The sequence below is a fragment of the Schistocerca piceifrons genome, chromosome 6 (genome assembly GCF_021461385.2).
Source record: "Schistocerca piceifrons isolate TAMUIC-IGC-003096 chromosome 6, iqSchPice1.1, whole genome shotgun sequence".
Classification (NCBI taxonomy): domain Eukaryota; kingdom Metazoa; phylum Arthropoda; class Insecta; order Orthoptera; family Acrididae; genus Schistocerca; species Schistocerca piceifrons.
In genome coordinates this window covers 204,576,517-204,596,876 of record NC_060143.1, presented here as the reverse complement: position 1 = coordinate 204,596,876, position 20,360 = coordinate 204,576,517, and the positions used below count along the sequence as shown (strand labels likewise).

The 20,360-nt window shown below is 39.5% G+C and overlaps 1 protein-coding gene across 1 annotated transcript in view; it reads right to left on the bottom strand.

Annotated features, from left to right (window-relative positions):
* LOC124802467 overlaps positions 1 to 20,360 on the bottom strand; it is a 109,554-nt gene that overhangs the window by 32,450 nt on the left and 56,744 nt on the right. Inside the window, exon 7 of the mRNA XM_047263257.1 lies at positions 1,616 to 1,817. Within this exon, the coding sequence (XP_047119213.1) occupies positions 1,616 to 1,817 (202 nt within the window). The remainder of the gene's footprint in view (positions 1 to 1,615; positions 1,818 to 20,360) is intronic.

Genomic DNA, 20,360 nt, shown 5'->3' with positions numbered 1-20,360 from the left:
GATAGTAAATTTTCACAATGAGCACATATGGGCTGCTGAGAATCCTCATGAAATTGTGCAATCACATCATCCACATTTGAGAAGGCATTGTTAGTGTCTATTAGAGACTCGTATTCTTCCTCCAGTCTCAATGGGGACAGTTACCATGCTTTCTCAGAGAATAATCTACCTGTTTTGCTACAATATGTGCCTTTATGAACGCGACGAAATGTACTTCCAGCATGATGGAGCTGCTCCTCATTTTGGTGTTAATGTTCGTAAGCTGATTCCATGACAGATGGATAGGTAGAGATGAACCAATTCCTTTGTCTCCATGCTATCCGGACCTAAACTGAGAAAACTTTTTATTTATGTGGCCATTCGGAACTAATTCCGTGACAGACGGAAAGGTAGAGGTGAACCAGTTCCTTGGTTTCTATGCTATCTGGACCTCAACTGACTAGATTTTTTGTTTGTGGGGTCATTTGGAAGCTCTAGCATATGGAAACCCAGTTCAAGATGTACAGATTTTCATGCCCGTATTGTGGATGGCAGTGAAACAATATGCAATTCTCCTGGGATACCTTAGTGCATCAGGGATTCAGTCTGATGGCAGGCTGATGCATGTACCCTTGCTAATGGAGGGTATTTTGCCCATTTCATTTAGGAAACCATTTCACACTCTGCTGATATGTTCTTTTCCTGAGTGTTGCTCATGATTAATGTGTTGAAGAGTTATACAAACTGACATCTAACAGGGAAATAAAGTGTTTCCACACCGATGTCCATATACAACATTTTCTTCTTCTACATGTGAGGACTGTTTACGGAAAATCTGGCCATATTTTTTTTTGTTACACCCTATATAGATCCTCCCAGAGCAATGGACATAGCCCGTCTGAAATTCTGCACAGGCACAGATGACAAACGTAATTTCACCTTCTGGACTGACCATACAGAGGCTGGGACTGCTTCCACACATACACAACACACTCAGCATGGGCAGTTAAGTCTGGGCTCGCAAGTGTGGCCTAGTACTGGGACGGATTCAAGAAGTCGTGAGTGGTCACAAAGGGTGGCAGCTTTTTGAAATTGTGGCCAAAAGGGAGTGTCTGGTTGGCTGTAGAAACCAGATGTGACCATGACCTCCATCACAAACAGCGCCCCCACCTCAGCCTGTCAGCAATGGATACTAACAGGACATGAGAGACACCCATGGAACAGCCAAAGTGTGTAGGCCCACCATTTCCCCACCCCAGCCCTACCAATGCCCTTGCTGGAACAGGGGAACAACATACAACCTCACTGCAAGTCCCAGTTGCTGCAAGCCACAGTGGTCTGCCAGGGGAATAACAGAGCAAAAATGGGTGGCAGTGGAGACAAAAGCCTAATATCGTTCTGGCCTCTCCAGTCACCTATTCCTCCAGACATGTGCCCAAGCAGCCTCTCACAAACACAAGAGCAACCAGACTCATCCTGTGCAATTACACTACCATGACTGGTCCCACTCACTATCATGACTGAGCCCATCTGCATCAAATCAATGAAAACTCATTTTACATCACAATACTATTAATTAAAAGCAGATTGGGCTTTAGAAAATTTACACGATCATTAATAGAACACTGTGACAGACCTGTATGTTGCCTCATGTGCATTTTCAGGGAGCTGATGGAGGACGCGCAGTAGCCACAGTTACTGCACAGGTGTCGACGGACCTTATGGTGGACGTTATCCTTGTGCAGTCGCAGTTTGCGCAAAGTGGAAAAAGTTCGACCACATACATCACATTCTCCTTCATGCTCTTGCCTTGATTTGGAACTTGCATAGTGGATGCTCTGAAACAAGAGATGATTCTGTCAAGAATTACGTAATTGATACACAACGGATAATAAGTTAATAGTAGCTTAGCCTGATTCAATAGAACTCAGGGCTTATACGGAATACTGATGCTATGACTATTTTAGAAGGTAGGTTGAAGAAACATCAGTGCACATTTATAGCACCTACAGATACACTAGACTCTCGCTAATCCGGCCATTCCTGGCACATATGGGTGCCTGATTAGTGGAAGTGCCGGACTATTGAGTGTCTGAAATTTATTTTATTCATTTATTTTGTTTTTTTTTTTTTCAAAGAAAACTTAGTCCTTGAGTGTATGCTGTATATAATTATACAACCGTATCACTCACTATGAAACATGTCCCTAATTTTTAACTGTCGTAATGATGAGAGCGACGGTGGCATGCTTTATCACGCAACCGCTTTACAAGCATTACATTGGTACAGCATGTGTCTGGTAAGACCTCGGCAGCTTCATCACCAGCAGCATAACTCTTCATGATCTCTCCTCCTGTGTCCTCTTCTTCATCACTTTCATCATTACTTTCTTGCATGCTTTTGATTATTTCTTCATCTGTTAAAGTTTGGTCCATATCACAGTTTTCCTCATTCAGCCACTTAGTAACATCTTTAACATCAATTTCTTCTCCTCCTCGAAGGTTGTGCAACATATCAGTGTACAAAGTAATTGATAATTCCGAATTAACTGGCTCATCGCTGTCACTCACTACTGGATCCAACTCGGCATCAATGGATGGCCACAATTTTCTCCAGCTCTTCATTATGGTAGTGCTCTCCATTTTATCCCACGCGTCAGCTGATTGGAAAACAACGTCACATATGTTAATTGCTTTCCATGCCTTCAGCATAGTCTCGATAGAGCTGTTTTCACTTTTGTTCAGCAAGGAGACGAGAAGTTAATGTCGATAATGATGTTTAATTGATTCCAAAATTCCCTGCTCCATGGGCTGAATTAGGACTGTCACATTGGGTGGGAGAAAGAGTGCTTTTACATGTATACCATCAGACTTCATAGAAACATCTGAAGGATGACTGGGAGCATTACCAATTACACGGATAGCTTTCAGTGGACTTTTTCTTCTTTAGCTCTTTTCTCACTGCTCATACAAACGCTTCATGGAACCACCAAGAGAATATTTGTCTGTCCACCCATACTTTCTTCTGAGTACAATACTGCACTGGTAGAGTATTTATGTCAGTGTGTTGAAAACAATGTGGTTGTTGGGATTTCCATTCACCATAAACGGTAGTTTATGACTCCCATTTTCATTACAACATGCCATTAATGTTACGCACTGTTTCTGTTGCTTGTAACCAAGAGCTTTCTTCTCGTCCTTGGCAGCTAATGTTTTTGAAGGAAGCACCTTGTAAAAGCGTCCTGTTTCATCAGCATTATACAAGGCATCAGCGGTTAAATCTTATTCCTCTGTTAGCTTCCGTATCTTGCTTACAAACTCATCAACATCCTTATCGTTAGTTGAACAACTTTCCCCGGTGACTGTCAGCTGCCGAATGCCATGTCATTTTTTTGCAGCTTGATAGCTGACCTTTGCTTGCTGCAAACAAATTACTATCGCCAAGTTGTTTGTTAAATGCAGATGACTTAAATGTAGCTGACTAGAATTCCTTTACTGCGTTGTTGTATGAACCATCTATAAACAGCTACGTCCAGTTCTTCATCCTCACTCATTTGCATAACCTTCAGTTTTCCCAACTCACTATCCATTTGTGTTGAGTACTGCCAAATAACATCTTCTTTCTTTTTGATGTCACAAATAGTTGCTCATCCAACACTGAACTCAGCAGCAATGGCTTTCTGCAAAGAACCTCGATTTAACTTATCTAAAATTTTGAGTTCTACTTAAGGTCTAGCATAACATGTTTCCTTTTAGAAGACGTGATTCCAGACTGTAAAGAAAGCTACAATTTCAAATACAGTATATAAAGCATTGTTTAACTAAGCATTGTTGCGCATGATAATTCACTGTGTATGTGTTTTTGAAATTGCGACGGATTATTGAGGGGCTGGACTACTGAGGGCCGAATTAGCGAGAGTCTAGTGCACAGAAAAAGCATTTGATACTGTAGCCTGGAATACTCTCTTCCAAATTTTGGAGTTGTCAGGTATAAAATATAGGGGAGAAAGTGATGTACATACTGTACAGAAACCAGACTGCAGTCCTCAGTGTCAGAACACATGAAAAGAAGGCAGTACAAGAGACTGGAGTATAGTAGGTTAAGCCCAGTCTCCATATTATTCATTACATACATTGAACAAGCAGCACAGGAAATGGAGGAGAAATTTGGAAAGTGAATTTACGTTCAGGGATACAAATTAAAACATTACAGTTGACTGATGACATTGTACCTCTAACTGAGATGAGAAAGTACTTGGAAGATGAGAGTAGACCATGTCTTGGAAAGAAGTTACCAGATGAACACCAATAAATGTCAAACAATAGTAATGGAGTGTACCCAATGTGAGTCAAATGACAGCAAGGAATTAGATTAGTAAATGAGATGCTGAAAGTAGTAGGCCAGTATTGCTATTTTGGCAGCAAAATAACTGTTGATGACAAAAGAAATAACAATATAAACTGTAGACTGGCAATAGCAGGACAAGCTTCCTTAGAGAAACAAATATGTTAACATCAATACACAAATTTAGATATTAGGAAGTCTTCTGTGGAAAGTTAGTTTGGATCATACCTTCACTGAAACTGAAATAAGAATGGACGACAAACAGCACAGCCAAGATGAAAGTAGTAGCTTTTGAAACATGGTGGCACTGAAGAAAGCTGCATATTTGATGAGTACCAGGCACGGAATCAATTTTAGGGAGAAAAGAGCATTAAAGTACAATTTAACTAAAAGGAAGTATATGTTGAATGTACTGAGGCACCAAGAAATTGTTTACTTGGTAATAGCTGGAAGTGGCATGAGAATGAATTAAAAACTGTAGAAAGAAACCAAGGATTAAAAACAGTAAGCAGGTTCAAATGGATATAAGGTGCAGCAGTTAAGCAGACACAAGAAGGCTCGCACAGAGTAGGGTAATGTGGAGAGTTACATCAGACCAACCTTCAGACCAACAAGGTTGATGATGAAAACAACAGCATGTGTGTTTGTGATCTTCAGCCAAAAAACTGGTTTGATGCAGCTCTCCATGCTATCTATCCTGTGCCACCCTATTCATCTCCAAATACCTACTGCGACCTACATCCTTTTGAACCTGCTTATTCCACTCACCTCTTGGTCTCCCTCTACACTTATCTCCAATACTATAGTTGTGATCTCTTGATGTCAGAGCATGTGACCAGTCAACTGGTCCCTTCTTTTAATCAAGTTACACAACAAATTTCTTTTCTCCCCAATTCTGTTCAGCACTTACTCATTAGTTGCATGATCCACTTATAGAATCTTCTGTATTCTTCTGTAGCACTACATTTCAAAAGCTTCTATTCTCTTCTAGCTTATCATCTGCATTTCACTTCCGTAAAAGGTTACACTTCAGAAAAATACCTTCTGGAAAGACTTCCAACATTTAAATCTGTATTTAATGTTAACAAATTTCTCTTCTTCTGAGATGCTCTTCTTGGCATTGCCAGTCAACATTTTATATCCTCTATACTTCGGGCCATGATTAGTTATTTTACTGCACAAATAGAAAAATTTATCTACTACTTTTAATGTTTCTTTTCCTAATCTAATTCCCTCGGCATCGCCTGATTTAATTTGACTACATTCCATTACCCTTGATTTGCTTTTCTTAATGTTCATTTTATTTCCTCTTTTCAAGACACTGTCTATTCTGTTCAACTGCCCTTTAAGTCCTTCGCTGTCGCTGACAGAATTACTGTGTCATCTGCAAACCTCAAAGTTCTTATTTCTTCTTCCTGAACTTTAAATCCTTCTCCAAATTTTTCTTTGGTTATCGTTACTGCTTGCTCAATGTACAGACTGAATGACATTGGAAATAGCTACAACCCCACCTCACTCCCTTCTTAACCACTGCTTCCCTTTCTTGGCCCTCGACTCTTATGACTGCCATCTGGTATACATATAGAGTAAGAGGAAAGCAACATTAATTTTATAGCAGCTGGTCTATGACAGATGAAATAAACCAGTTGGAAGAAGAAAAGGGTCAGATTTTAATATTCAGTCAAAATTGAGGTCTTTATATACTACTCAAGGATAGAGGGTGGCCTCCACTACATCCTGTTACATGGCACTAGTATCCATCTGAATTGAATAAGGGAAACCACAGAATGTCTCAATCAAAATGGCTGGATGGGAAAGTAACTTGCAGACAATGTTATCACAATGGAAGTGGATGAGCACGATTAGATGGGTGATGCAATACTGCATGATGAATTTGACAGAGCAGTGGAAAAAAACTAAGTCAAAACAATGCACATTGAGTAGACAATATTCCCTCTGAATTGTTACCATCCATGGGAGAAAAAACTATGATTAAACTGTTCCACATGTACACAAAATATGTGAGAGTGATTAAATACTCTGAGGCTTCAATAAGAACCTAACCTAACCTAACTTAATAATATTACCAGTCCCAAAGAAGACAGGTGATGACGTGTGGATATTAGCAAACAATCAGCTTAGCAACTCATTGGTGCAAGGTATCAATTTGAATTACCTACAGAAGACTGGAATGACTGCCAGAAGCCAATTTTGAGGAAGATCATTTAGGAACACATGGGGCAGTACTGACCCTTCAACTTATCTTGACAGATTGAAGAAACACAAACCTAGATTTATGGCATTTATATTTTACAAAAGTTTTTGACAATGTTGATTGGCACACACTTTTTGAAATCATAAAGGTAGCAGCAAATCATTATGTATAAGTTGTTTAGAAACCAGACCACAGTTCTAAGAGTCAAGGGATATGAAAAGGAGGCAGTAACTGAAATGGGAGAGAGGCAGAGTTGTGGTCCATCCCAAACATCACTGAGTTTGTACACAGAGCAAGCAGCAAAGAAAAGCAAGGATAAATTTGAAAAAAGGAATTGAAATTTTGGAGCATGAAATAGGAACTTTGTGGTTTGTTAATGAAATCATAATTGTGTCAGGGACGACAAAGTAAGTTGAATGGGATGGACATTGCATTGAAAAGGAGGTTATACAAGTGAAACAAGGGTAATGGAGTGTAGTCAAATGAAACCAGGTGATGCCGAGGGAATTAGATTACGAAATGAGAAACTAAAAGTAGTAGAAGAGCTTTGCTATTTGGGGAGTAAAATAACTGATGATGACCAAAGTAAAGAAGATATAGAATGCAAGCAGGCAACAGCAAGAAATGCTTTTCCAAAATACAATATTATGAAAAGGATAGTTGCTACTCCTCATATAGCAGAGATGCTGTGTCACAAATAGGCACAACAAAAAGACTGTCACAAAATAAGCTTTTGGCCAACAAGGCCTTTATCAAAACAAACAAACAAACACACACACACACACACACACACACACACACACACACACACGACTGCAGCCAGGGGCTGCAGTCATGTGTGTGAGCTGCATTTGCCGGTGTGTGTGTGTGTGTGTGTGTGTGTGTGTGTGTGTGTGTTTTGGCAAAAAGCTTATTTTGTGACAATTTCTTTGTCGTGCCTATCTGTTACTCAGCATCTCTGCTGTATGGTGGGTAACAACTATCCTTTTTATAATATTATTACATTCCACCCAGACAAGAGAAAAAAGCTTCTGAAATGTGATAAAAAGGAATGATGAAGATTAGATGGGCAGAACTAATACCTAATGAAGAGATATAGCAATAAATGGTGGAGAAAGAAATTTTATGGCACAACTTAATTAAAGGAAAGGATACGTTGCTAAGACACTTCCTGAAGTGTTAAGGTAATTTTCTAATCAAAGGAAGCTTTGGGGTAAAGATGGCAGATACAGACTAATACTTGACTTCAATAAGTAGGTTCAAATGGTTGCAAGTTGGAGTAGTTAAGTAGAGATAAAGGGAATTACACAGGATGGACTAAAGTGAAGAGTTGCATCAAACCTCTCTTTGATCCTGTTCAGCTAATTGTGAACACCACAAGATCCTGAAGAGGATCCCAACAGAGGGGCTGAAGCATTGATTGTGTAGAAGAAATATGATGCATCCTAATAACCCAGAGGATTTTTACCTTCAATGACAATAACCACAAAAGAATGCAAACTTACATAGAAAAATATTTTGTCAGTAATAATTATTATTTTCTAAAGATATTATGATTATTGTATACTTAGTATTACTTTGTGGTGGGAACTGTGGAACATAATGAATGAATGATTCAGTTGGACAATGGAACCCACAAGTTTTGTAAAACAAATGCATACATGCAATACTGAATATGAGAACTTAGATTTCCTGAGGTATACATGAAACTCTAAAAGCAAAGACAAGTGGGAAAAATCTTTATGATGCCAAATTAATGTGTTTTGTACTCATATGGAGTACTCTCTGAGAAACTAAGCAACTGTTCATCACCACAGATCACGCAGTCTACATCTATGCACTCCTGACTGAGTGAAAAGACTGACAACCTATATTGCATAAAGTGGTGATCAGGTAGTGTAAATCATCAAGTGGAATACTGTAATTATTTGTTTGTTTGGGTGACCATCTTCCACAGCAGAGGTCAGAAGAAATATTTGCTTTTTCCATCCTGGATGTGCTGCAAAATAACACAATTTATTTCTTAAATTGCAGTACAATTATTTTGGAAAAAGTAAAACAATACTTCTTAATCATTTGTTATTTGTTGGAGTTTTACGACATACAAAAGATTCAGATTTTGATGGCTGGAATCTTTTGTACCACAAATGTTTTTGTTTAGATTAGTGGCATTTAAAATTACTTGTGTTCTTATTTGTGACTGAGTAATTTCTGAGCGCAAATATTACATAAATATTTTATGTTAGCTATAGGTAGTGCTACAACTTCAAGTAGCACCAGAAGTGCAAGCATCAAAAGATTGTTTGGTTCATAATTTCAGCATATTGAGGAAAGCAGATGAAGAGAAAAACTGAAATAGTTGGATTATTTACTGACAATTTTTCTATCTTAATGAATTTCCAGTTTTTTCTTAAACTTGTTATTTATTTTTTTATGGAGACAACATACAAGAAAGGGATACTAAACAGTACAGAAAAATTACATATTTGACATTTTTTTTCTACTATTTAAAGCATGGTAATATTTTTCCAGAATGTTACTTTTGGCATTGGTATTATTGTACACAGCTTCTAAAATGGAAGCAATGACAAAGGGCACGACTGTCATTTCCATATGGACTTTCAGCATAATATCCTAACAATTAACAGTAAATTCTGAGACTTTGGCTACAAACCAGACTCAAGATAGTGAATTAAGTGACTGACATGGTTGCAGTTTGAAATGTTGTTGTTGTGGTCTTCAGTCCTGAGACTGGTTTGATGCAGCTCTCCATGCTACTCTATCCTGTGCAAACTTCTTCATCTTCCAGTACCTTCTGCAACCTACATCCTTCTGAATCTGCTTAATGTATTCATCTCTTGGTCTCCCTCTATGATTTTTACCCTCTATGCTGCCCTCCAATACTAAACTGGTGATCCCTTGATGCCTCAGAATATGTCCTACCAATCGATTCCTTCTTCTAGTCAAGTTGTGCCACAAACTCCTCTTCTCCTCAATCCTATTCAGTACCTCCTCATTAGTTATGCGATCTACCCATCTTACCTTCAGCATTCTTCTGTAGCACCACATTTTGAAAGCTTCTATTCTCGTCTTGTCCAAACTATTTATCGTTCATGTTTCACTTCCATACATGGCTACACTCCATACAAATACTTTCAGAAACGACTTCCTGACACTTAAATCTATACTCGATGTTAACAAATTTTTCTTCTTCAGAAACGCTTTCCTTGCCATTGCCAGTCTACATTTTATATCCTCTCTACTTTGACCATCATCAGTTATTTTGCTCCCCAAATAGCAAAATTCCTTCACTACTTTAAGTGTCTCATTTCCTAATCTAATACCCTCATCACCACCCAACTTAATTCGACTACATTCCATTATCCTCGTTTTGCTTTTGTTGATGTTCATCTTATATCCTCCTTTCAAGACACTATCCATTCTGTTCAACTGTCTTCCAAGTCCTTTGCTGTCTCTGACAGAATTACAATGTCATCAGCGAACCTCAAGGTTTTTATTTCTTCTTCATGGATTTTAATACCTACTCCAAATTTTTCTTTTGTTTTTTTCACTGCTTGCTCAACATAGGGATTGAATAACATCAGGGAGAGGCTACAACCCTGTCTCACTCCCTTCCCAACCACTGCTTCCCTTTCATGTCCCTCGACTCTTTATAACTGCCATCTGGTTTCTGTACAAATTGTAAATAGCCTTTCGTTCCCTGTATTTTACCCCTGCCACCTTCAGAATTTGAAAGAGAGTATTCCAGTCAACATTGTCAAAAGCTTTCTCTAAGACTACAAATGCTAGAAACATAGGTTTGTCTTTCCTTAATCTTTCTTCTAACATAAGTCGTAGGGTCATATTGCCCCACGTGTTCCAACATTTCTACTGATCTTCCCTGAGGTCGGCTTCTACTAGTTTTTCCATTCGTCTGTAAATAATTTGTGTTAGTATTTTGCAGCTGTGATTTATTAAACGGACATTTCGGTGATTTTCACATCTGTCAACACCTGCTTCTTTAGGATTGGAATTATTATATTCTTCTTGAAGTCTAGAGGGTACTTCACCTGTCTCATACATCTTGCTCACCAGATGGTAGAGTTTTGTCTGGACTGGCTCTCCCAAGGCTGTCAGTAGGTCTAATGGAATGTTGTCTACTCCCAGGGCCTTGTTTCGACTCAGGTCTTTCATTGCTTTGTCAAACTCTTCACGCAGTATCATATCTCCTATTTCATCTTCATCTACATCCTCTTCCATTTCCATAATATTGTCCTCTAGTACATCACCCTTGTATGGACCCTCTATATACTCCTTCCACCTTTCTGCTTTCCCTTCTTTGCTTAGAACTGGGTTTCCATCTGAGTTCTTGATATTCATACAAGTGGTTCTCTTTTCTCCAAAGGTCTCTTTAATTTTTCTGTAGGCAGTATCTATCTTACCCCCAGTGAGATAAACCTCTACATCCTTACATTTATCCTCTAGCCATACCTGCTTAGCCATTTTGCACTTCCTGTCAATCTCATTTTTGAGACGTTTGTATACCTTTTTGTCTGCTTCATTTACTGCATTGTAATATTTTCTCCTTTCATCAATTAAATTCAATACTTCTTCTGTTACCCAAGGATTTCTACTAGCCATCGTCTTTTTACCTACTTGATCCTCTGCTGCCTTCACTACTTCATCCCTCAGAGCTACCCATTCTTCTTCTACTGTATTTCTTTCCCCCATTCCTGTCAATTGTTCCCTTATGCTCTCCCTGAAATTCTGTACAACCTCTGGTTTAGTCAGTTTGTCCAGGTCCCATCTCCTTAAATTCCCACCTTTTTTGCAGTTTCTTCAGTTTTAATCTACAGTTCATAACCAATAGATATGGTCAGAGTCCACATCTGCCCCTGGAAATGTCTTACAATTTAAAACCCGGTTCCTAAATCTCTGACTTACCATTATATAATCTATTTGAAAGCTGTCAGTATTTCCAGGCTTCTTCCATGGATACAGCCTTCTTTTATGATTCTTGAACCAAGTGTTAGCTATGATTAAGTTATGCTCTGTGCAAAATTCTACCAGGCGGCTTCCTCTTTCATTTCTTAGCCCCAATCCATATTCACCTACTATGTTTCCTTCTCTCCCTTTTCCTACTGCCGAATTCTAGTTCGAGATATGAAAGCAGAATAGTGACACATTACTCCAAATACAGGGTGTTTCACATATGAAGCAAATGCCATGTCAGGTGTTGTGTCAGAAAGAATACCAATGACTCAGGTTCCAATCGCCACATAAACTCCCACCTACAGTATTCCTTGGGTTCAGCAGTGACTTTAGTCGAATTAGATGGGTTAGATGTGGTCTTGCAAAGATGACAGAGGAAGTCATTGTGCAATTTATCACTTGAGATTGGTGTGTCATTGCAATTTAATTAAAAGTGCCCTGAACACAGTTGCAGAGTGCGTAAGGTAGCAAGTGCAAAAACTGACACAGAGAGACAAGGGAGGCATATCTGAAATGTGCAGATGGGTATAGTGCCCCCTCAATCGTTTTAAAGTTTTTATTATTCATTCATTATGCTCTGTACATCCTATCAAGGTGGAGAACCTTCAATGATGTAGAATGAGTCAAGACAAATATCAAAATTAGGCAAAGATATCACAGAAATTTAATTGGCCTACTGCATTAACCCCCCCCATGAACCATGGACCTTGCCGTTGGTGGGGAGGCTTGCGTGCCTCAGCGATACAGATAGCCGTACCGTAGGTGCAACCACAACGGAGGGGTATCTGTTGAGAGGCCGGACAAACGTGTGGTTCCTGAAGAGGGGCAGCAGCCTTTTCAGTAGTTGCAAGGGCAACAGTCTGGATGATTGACTGATCTGGCCTTGTAACAATAACCAAAACGGCCTTGCTGTGCTGGTACTGCGAACGGCTGAAAGCAAGGGGAAACTACAGCCGTAATTTTTCCCGAGGGCATGCAGCTTTACTGTATGATTACATGATGATGGCGTCCTCTTGGGTAAAATATTCCGGAGGTAAAATAGTCCCCCATTCGGATCTCCGGGCGGGGACTACTCAAGAGGATGTCGTTATCAGGAGAAAGAAAACTGGCGTTCTACGGATCGGAGCGTGGAATGTCAGATCCCTTAATCGGGCAGGTAGGTTAGAAAATTTAAAAAGGGAAATGGATAGGTTGAAGTTAGATATAGTGGGAATTAGTGAAGTTCGGTGGCAGGAGAAACAAGACTTCTGGTCAGGTGACTACAGGGTTATAAACACAAAATCAAATAGGGGGAATGCAGGAGTAGGTTTAATAATGAATAGGAAAATAGGAATGCGGGTAAGCTACTACAAACAGCATAGTGAACGCATAATTGTGGCCAAGATAGATACGAAGCCCATGCCTACTACAGTAGTACAAGTTTATATGCCAACTAGCTCTGCAGATGACGAAGAAATTGAAGAAATGTATGATGAAATAAAAGAAATTATTCAGATTGTGAAGGGAGACGAAAATTTAATAGTCATGGGTGACTGGAATTCGAGTGTAGGAAAAGGGAGAGAAGGAAACATAGTAGGTGAATATGGATTGGGGGACAGAAATGAAAGAGGAAGCCGCCTGGTACAATTTTGCACAGAGCACAACATAATCATAACTAACACTTGGTTTAAGAATCATGAAAGAAGGTTGTATACATGGAAGAACCCTGGAGATACTAAAAGGTATCAGATAGATTATATAATGGTAAGACAGAGATTTAGGAACCAGGTTTTAAATTGTAAGACATTTCCAGGGGCAGATGTGGACTCTGACCACAATCTATTGGTTATGACCTGTAGATTAAAACTGAAGAAACTGCAAAAAGATGGGAATTTAAGGAGATGGGACCTGGATAAACTGAAAGAACCAGAGGTTGTACAGAGATTCAGGGAGAGCATAAGGGAGCAATTGACAGGAATGGGGGAAATAAATACAGTAGAAGAAGAATGGGTAGCTTTGAGGGACGAAGTAGTGAAGGCAGCAGAGGATCAAGTAGGTAAAAAGACGAGGGCTAGTAGAAATCCTTGGGTAACAGAAGAAATATTGAATTTAATTGATGAAAGGAGAAAATATAAAAATGCAGTAAGTGAAACAGGCAAAAAGGAATACAAACGTCTCAAAAATGAGATCGACAGGAAGTGCAAAATGGCTAAGCAGGAATGGCTAGAGGACAAATGTAAGGATGTAGAGGCCTATCTCACTAGGGGTAAGATAGATACCGCCTACAGGAAAATTAAAGAGACCTTTGGAGATAAGAGAACGACTGGTATGAATATCAAGAGCTCAGATGGAAACCCAGTTCGAAGCAAAGAAGGGAAAGCAGAAAGGTGGAAGGAGTATATAGAGGGTCTATACAAGGGCGATGTACTTGAGGACAATATTATGGAAATGGAAGAGGATGTAGATGAAGATGAAATGGGAGATACGATACTGCGTGAAGAGTTTGACAGAGCGCTGAAAGACCTGAGTCGAAACAAGGCCCCCGGAGTAGACAATATTCCATTGGAACTACTGACAACCGTGGGAGAGCCAGTCCTGACAAAACTCTACCATCTGGTGAGCAAGATGTATGAAACAGGCGAAATACCCTCAGACTTCAAGAAGAATATAATAATTCCAATCCCAAAGAAAGCAGGTGTTGACAGATGTGAAAATTACCGAACTATCAGCTTAATAAGTCACAGCTGCAAAATACTAACACGAATTCTTTACAAACGAATGGAAAAACTAGTAGAAGCCAACCTCGGGGAAGATCAGTTTGGATTCCGTAGAAACACTGGAACACGTGAGGCAATACTGACCTTACGACTTATCTTAGAAGAAAGATTAAGGAAAGGCAAACCTACGTTTCTAGCATTTGTAGACTTAGAGAAAGCTTTTGACAATGTTGACTGGAATACTCTCTTTCAAATTCTGAAGGTGGCAGGGGTAAAATACAGGGAGCGAAAGACTATTTACAATTTGTACAGAAACCAGGTGGCAGTTATAAGAGTCGAGGGACATGAAAGGGAAGCAGTGGTTGGGAAGGGAGTAAGACAGGGTTGTAGCCTCTCCCCGATGTTGTTCAATCTGTATATTGAGCAAGCAGTAAAGGAAACAAAAGAAAAATTCGGAGTAGGTATTAAAATTCATGGAGAGGAAATAAAAACCTTGAGGTTCGCCGATGACATTGTAATTCTGTCAGAGACAGCAAAGGACTTGGAAGAGCAATTGAATGGAATGGACAGTGTCTTGAAAGGAGGATATAAGATGAACATCAACAAAAGCAAAACAAGGATAATGGAATGTAGTCTAATTAAGTCGGGTGATGCTGAGGGAATTAGATTAGGAAATGAGGCACTTAAAGTAGTAAAGGAGTTTTGCTATTTGGGGAGCAAAATAACTGATGATGGTAGAAGTAGAGAGGATATAAAATGTAGGCTGGCAATGGCAAGGAAAGCGTTTCTGAAGAAGAGAAATTTGTTAACATCGAGTATAGATTTAAGTGTCAGGAAGTCATTTCTGAAAGTATTCGTATGGAGTGTAGCCATGTATGGAAGTGAAACATGGACGATAAATAGTTTGGACAAGAAGAGAATAGAAGCTTTCGAAATGTGGTGCTACAGAAGAATGCTGAAGATCAGATGGGTAGATCACATAACTAATGAGGAAGTATTGAATAGGATTGGGGAGAAGAGAAGTTTGTGGCACAACTTGACCAGAAGAAGGGATCGGTTGGTAGGACATGTTCTGAGGCATCAAGGGATCACCAATTTAGTATTGGAGGGCAGCGTGGAGGGTAAAAATCGTAGAGGGAGACCAAGAGATGAATACACTAAGCAGATTCAGAAGGATGTAGGTTGCAGTAGGTACTGGGAGATGAAAAAGCTTGCACAGGATAGAGTGGCATGGAGAGCTGCATCAAACCAGTCTCAGGACTGAAGACCACAACAACAACAACAACAACTGCATTAACAATAAACTATCACTACACTACTTAATGCTGTTCATGGTTATTCTGTCTAAATTAATTAAGTAAATTAGTAAGGAAACATTCTTTGAAAGCAGCTGCTGCTGCTTCAGTTTTATCCGGAAAGTAAATTACTTTTCTGCCTGTAACAACAATGGGCAGGGCTAGCGTGGCCATCATATTGTTGTCTGAGCATTTGTTCATTCAGTAGGCATCTAGCCATGCCTGTGAGAAGTTCATGTTGTTTCCCATTATTTCACAGCAAAAGTTTTAAATGTGTGCTACCATTGAAAATCCTGTGAGTTGTTAAGTGAAGTCAGTGAAAAGGTTTTTTTTTTTTTTTTTTTTTTTTTTTTTTTTTTTTTTTTTTTTTTTTACAAAAAACCATAAACCAATTGAAAATAAATGGCAACTGTGTGAAGTGTATGGAAACAACGTAATCACATAAGGTGGGTGCGCCAATAGTGCATTAGGTTTAAAAGTGGTCACAGTAATGTTCACCATGAAGCGCGAGGTAAATGGCCAAGCATTGTGACTGATGAAATGGTCTCAAATGGCGATGACAAGATTCAAGAAAACCGCATTACAGTTCTGATACTGCATCCAGTGAGGATCATCTGTTTCGAATGATGAAGACCTGCACTCAACGCAGCACTTTGACAAGGACTCGTAAGAGCGATAGGGCATGACTAACTGGTTTTATGACAATGGAAGTTCACAGTTTGTTCACCACTATGGTAAGTGCCTAAATGTGTGAGATTGGGGACTATTGAAAAGTAGTATTTAAGGCTCGGTTTTAAATGAATAAATCATTTTATTTTTTATTTTTTTTATAGTACCAACATGTAATCTACTTTCTGCCCATCTCATCCTCCCCCTTTCTCTCTGTCCATCCCCTCCTCCCGCCCTTCTCTCTACCCATCATCTCCTACCCCCCCTCTCTCCATCCATCACTTCCTCCCTCTCTGTGCATCCATCTCCTCCTCCTCCTCTCTTTCCATGTCCACTTCATCCTCCCTCGCTATCCAACTCCTCTCCATCCCCTGCCCTGCCTCGCCTCTTTCTGCTCAGCTCTGTATGTATTGCCCCTGAAAGGTACGCCAATGCTCCTACACAACAAACTTGCTGTCGGGACAGTCTACATGTCCAGGTAAAACCTTTTATTGCCCATATTGCTACACGTATGGGAGCTATAAGGTTCTAACCCACACAGTGCTGGTTCTCAGAGAGCAAGCAGTAGGCATGCCAAATTTGGTTAAAGTCGGTCCAATGGTTTAGGAGGATCTCTCTCTCTCTCTCTCTCTCTCTCTCTCTCTCTCTCTTTCTCTCTCTCTCACACACACACACACACACACACACACACACACACACACAGACACAGATATATGAACTGGGTGTTTCTCCTGTGGGTAGTCAAACACATTTTCTTTGGTGTTTGTGCAGGTATTTGCAATTTCGTTTTTGCAGTGCATAGCTCATATCAGCCCAAACAAATTCCGCTCACAGAATCTTTCATACGACACCCAGCATTGACGGAATGCGTTGGTTTGTTTCCCACTTCAAACAAAATTATTTTTAAATCTGAATTTTACATGCCCATTTGACAGAGTTACCAGATTAGTTCAGCGCAATATTCATTTTACTGATATGAATTAACAGGAAAGTAAAACACAAAGAATAATCATATTCCAGCAGCAACTCAGCAGCGGGCTTCTGCATGGTGGTAGCTGTCAATGTGGGCCCAGTATTGTGCTGTCTCTGCTTGAGTACTCATTACTCCTTGTGTTTTATTTGTCGTGTAGCTAACAGAACCTTTCAGCCCCAAATATAGATATTCAGATAACTTATAGAAAGAATGACTAATGAGGTATGTTTTTAATTTTTTAATGAATTGGCAGGGACTCCCAGTTCCTTGCTTTATGTTAGATGAAAGCTTATTGAATATCTTATCACCAAAGCACATAACTCCTTTCTGAACTCTGGGCCAGGATGCAAAGACTACATGAAAATCATTTTTGTCTTTTATTGTGGCAGTGTAAATTGCAGTTCAGCTTAAATTGATTTTTACTATTGGCAGCAAAAAGCTCTAAGAAGTAACATATTGGGAAGTGAGTAAGAATTCCCAAGATCCTTAAAAAGGCTTCTGCAGTTATGGTTATCTGCTTTTGACAATATTCTTACTGCTCGGTTTTGCTGAACAAATACTTTATTTTTTTTAGGTGCCAGGCCCCTCAGATAGTTTCATAAGACAACAGTGAGTGAAAAATAAGCAAAATAAGCCAATTTTCTTGTTCCTAGAGTAAGACAATGACACATAATACAATGCATTGAGCTTTCTGATTTGTTTATCCATATGTTCACTTCATTTTAATCCAGCAAGGACCCCCAAGGAATTTTACACATTGCGCTTCATTCAGTGTAGTGCCATTAATGTCAACTTCTGGGGCTGAATAGTCATCAAGGCTTGTTTGAAACTGCATAATTTGAGTCTCTATGAGATTAAGACTTATGCTATTACCTGTGAACCACTTGTAGGTCTGTTCAGTTATCATCTGAACTGTGTCTGCTAGGTTTGGGTTTGAACACTTGAGTTTGTGTCACCAGCAAACATTAAAGTTTTTGAACTGCCCTTTAACTCTTCATAATCTGATGGGACACCTGAGTTTCACTCCAAATAAAAGATTATAAAATATTCTATTTTGCTAGGAGTGTGATGGGACTGCTGCACCCCATTTATTTGTAGTTTGGTCCTGCAATATGTAACATTACGGATGTATTATCTGTGACTCCAGAGCAGTTTGAATCTCAGCATGGGAAGTCCTCATGCCATTCACTTGCCTGTAGTTGTATGTTGGTCGTTCTGTGCTGGTTTTGAGTGTTTACTGTGATAATCTGGCCTTCATATTTTCTCTGCAGTTTCATGGTATATCTACAATGACAAGCCGAAACATTATGAGAATCGCCCACCGCAAGGTTGAATGCTTGGTGGTGCTGCAGGCACATGATGCAGTAACAAAAGTATGTATGCAGAGTAGATACAGATGGTGGATCATCCTAGCAAAAATATGGGCTGCAAATGGGGAAATCCATTGAGATTGGTAATTTTGACAAAGAGCAGATTATTATTACACAGAGCCTGGCAGATTATTATTAGAGCCTGTGAATGAGTATCTCGAAAATGGCAAAGTTGGCCGAATGTTCACATACTACTGTTGTGAGCATCTACAGAAAGAAGTAGGACAGTAAAATACCACTAGGTGCTAAGTGGTTGGACATTCACAACTCTTCACAGAATGTGAGGTTCAGAGGCTTGTTTGCTCTGTAAAGTAGGATCTCTGCTGAAAAAGCACCACGCTGGTGCACACACAAGTATTCAGGAGCACACTGTCCATCGTACATTACAGAAAATGGAGCTCTGCAGCAGACCACCCCTATGTGTTCCCATGTTGACCCAACTATGTCGCCAATTACAACTGCAGTGCAGTGGGCATGGCACCATCAGAATGCGACTGTTGATCAATGGAAATGTGTCAGCTCTTTGGATGAACCACATTTTTCCTACACTAGGTCATTTGCTGTCTCCACAAACTCTGTCATCAAGGTGAAAGGTAGCTTGAAACAAGCAGCGCACCACAGGAGAAGGCTGGTGGGAGCAGTACTATGCTATGGGAGACATTCACCTGCACTTGCATGGGACCTGTGGTAGTAATTGAACACACGCTGACGGCTGTGAACCACCTGCATCCCTTCATGCTTGATATCTTCCCTGACGGTTATGTCATCTTTCAGCGACTCATAGCCAGAACCGCGCTACAGTGATTTGAGGAGCATTATAGTGAACTCACATTGATGTTCCAGTGACCACTTGCCTGATGTAAATCCTCTGGAACCCACCTGGGTCGCTATCGGACACCATCACCATGTACGGAAATCAGGAGCCCACTATTTACGTGAATTACATTACCAGTGCATAGACATCTAATGCCTCATACTTCCATAAACCTACCAACAAATTGACGGATCCCTGATACGCAAAATCAGTGATGTATTTTGTTTCAAAGATGGACAAACAGGCTATTAAGCAGGTGGTCATAATGTTTTGGCTTATCAGCATATTTATGCCAATAGTAGTGTTGAAGCACGAAATTTGAAGATTTTTTTGAAATTTTTGTATAAAATATTCTGTACCTGTAAGTCTGGTTAGATCTACAGCGTCACGTTTTTGCATGACAGGCCTTGGCAAGATGAGGAGAAATGGAGTTACTCTAGAAGTTGTCCCTGTCTGATATTGATACATTAATTTCTTTATAGAAATGTAATGATTCTGAAACAAATCATGTTCTTGAACAATTCAAACTCACCATTTTAGAGGCCAAACAAAAAATTGTCATCACCAACAGAATATTTCCACTTATTTTCCAATATCTGAAGAAATTGAATTTGAAGACGGCAGCGATAACAAGAAATATCTTCTAACTATTTTCAGAATATAAGAAGAAAGAAGGGGATTTTCACTAGGAGTTCATTGCCAGGTATGCCAGATACTATTGCAAATTGTGGAAAATGTGAAAAATATGCTATTTACAACATAAAATCAAGAACTCATTCAAAGTGTTCCCAATGTAAGATTTTTCTATGTGTCAGTGAGAGAGAGAGAGTTGTTTTTATCAAAACCACCTCTCGTAAGGAAGGTTTTTTGATGACTGGACCATTATGACCTGACAGGACTCCAAAGTCCCTTTCTGAAAAATTAAAATAAAAGACCAAAAAATATATGTCTCCAGTTTTCTATCTACTACAGCAATTTCCAACCTGTCACACTGTTAATACCAAAGAAAAAAA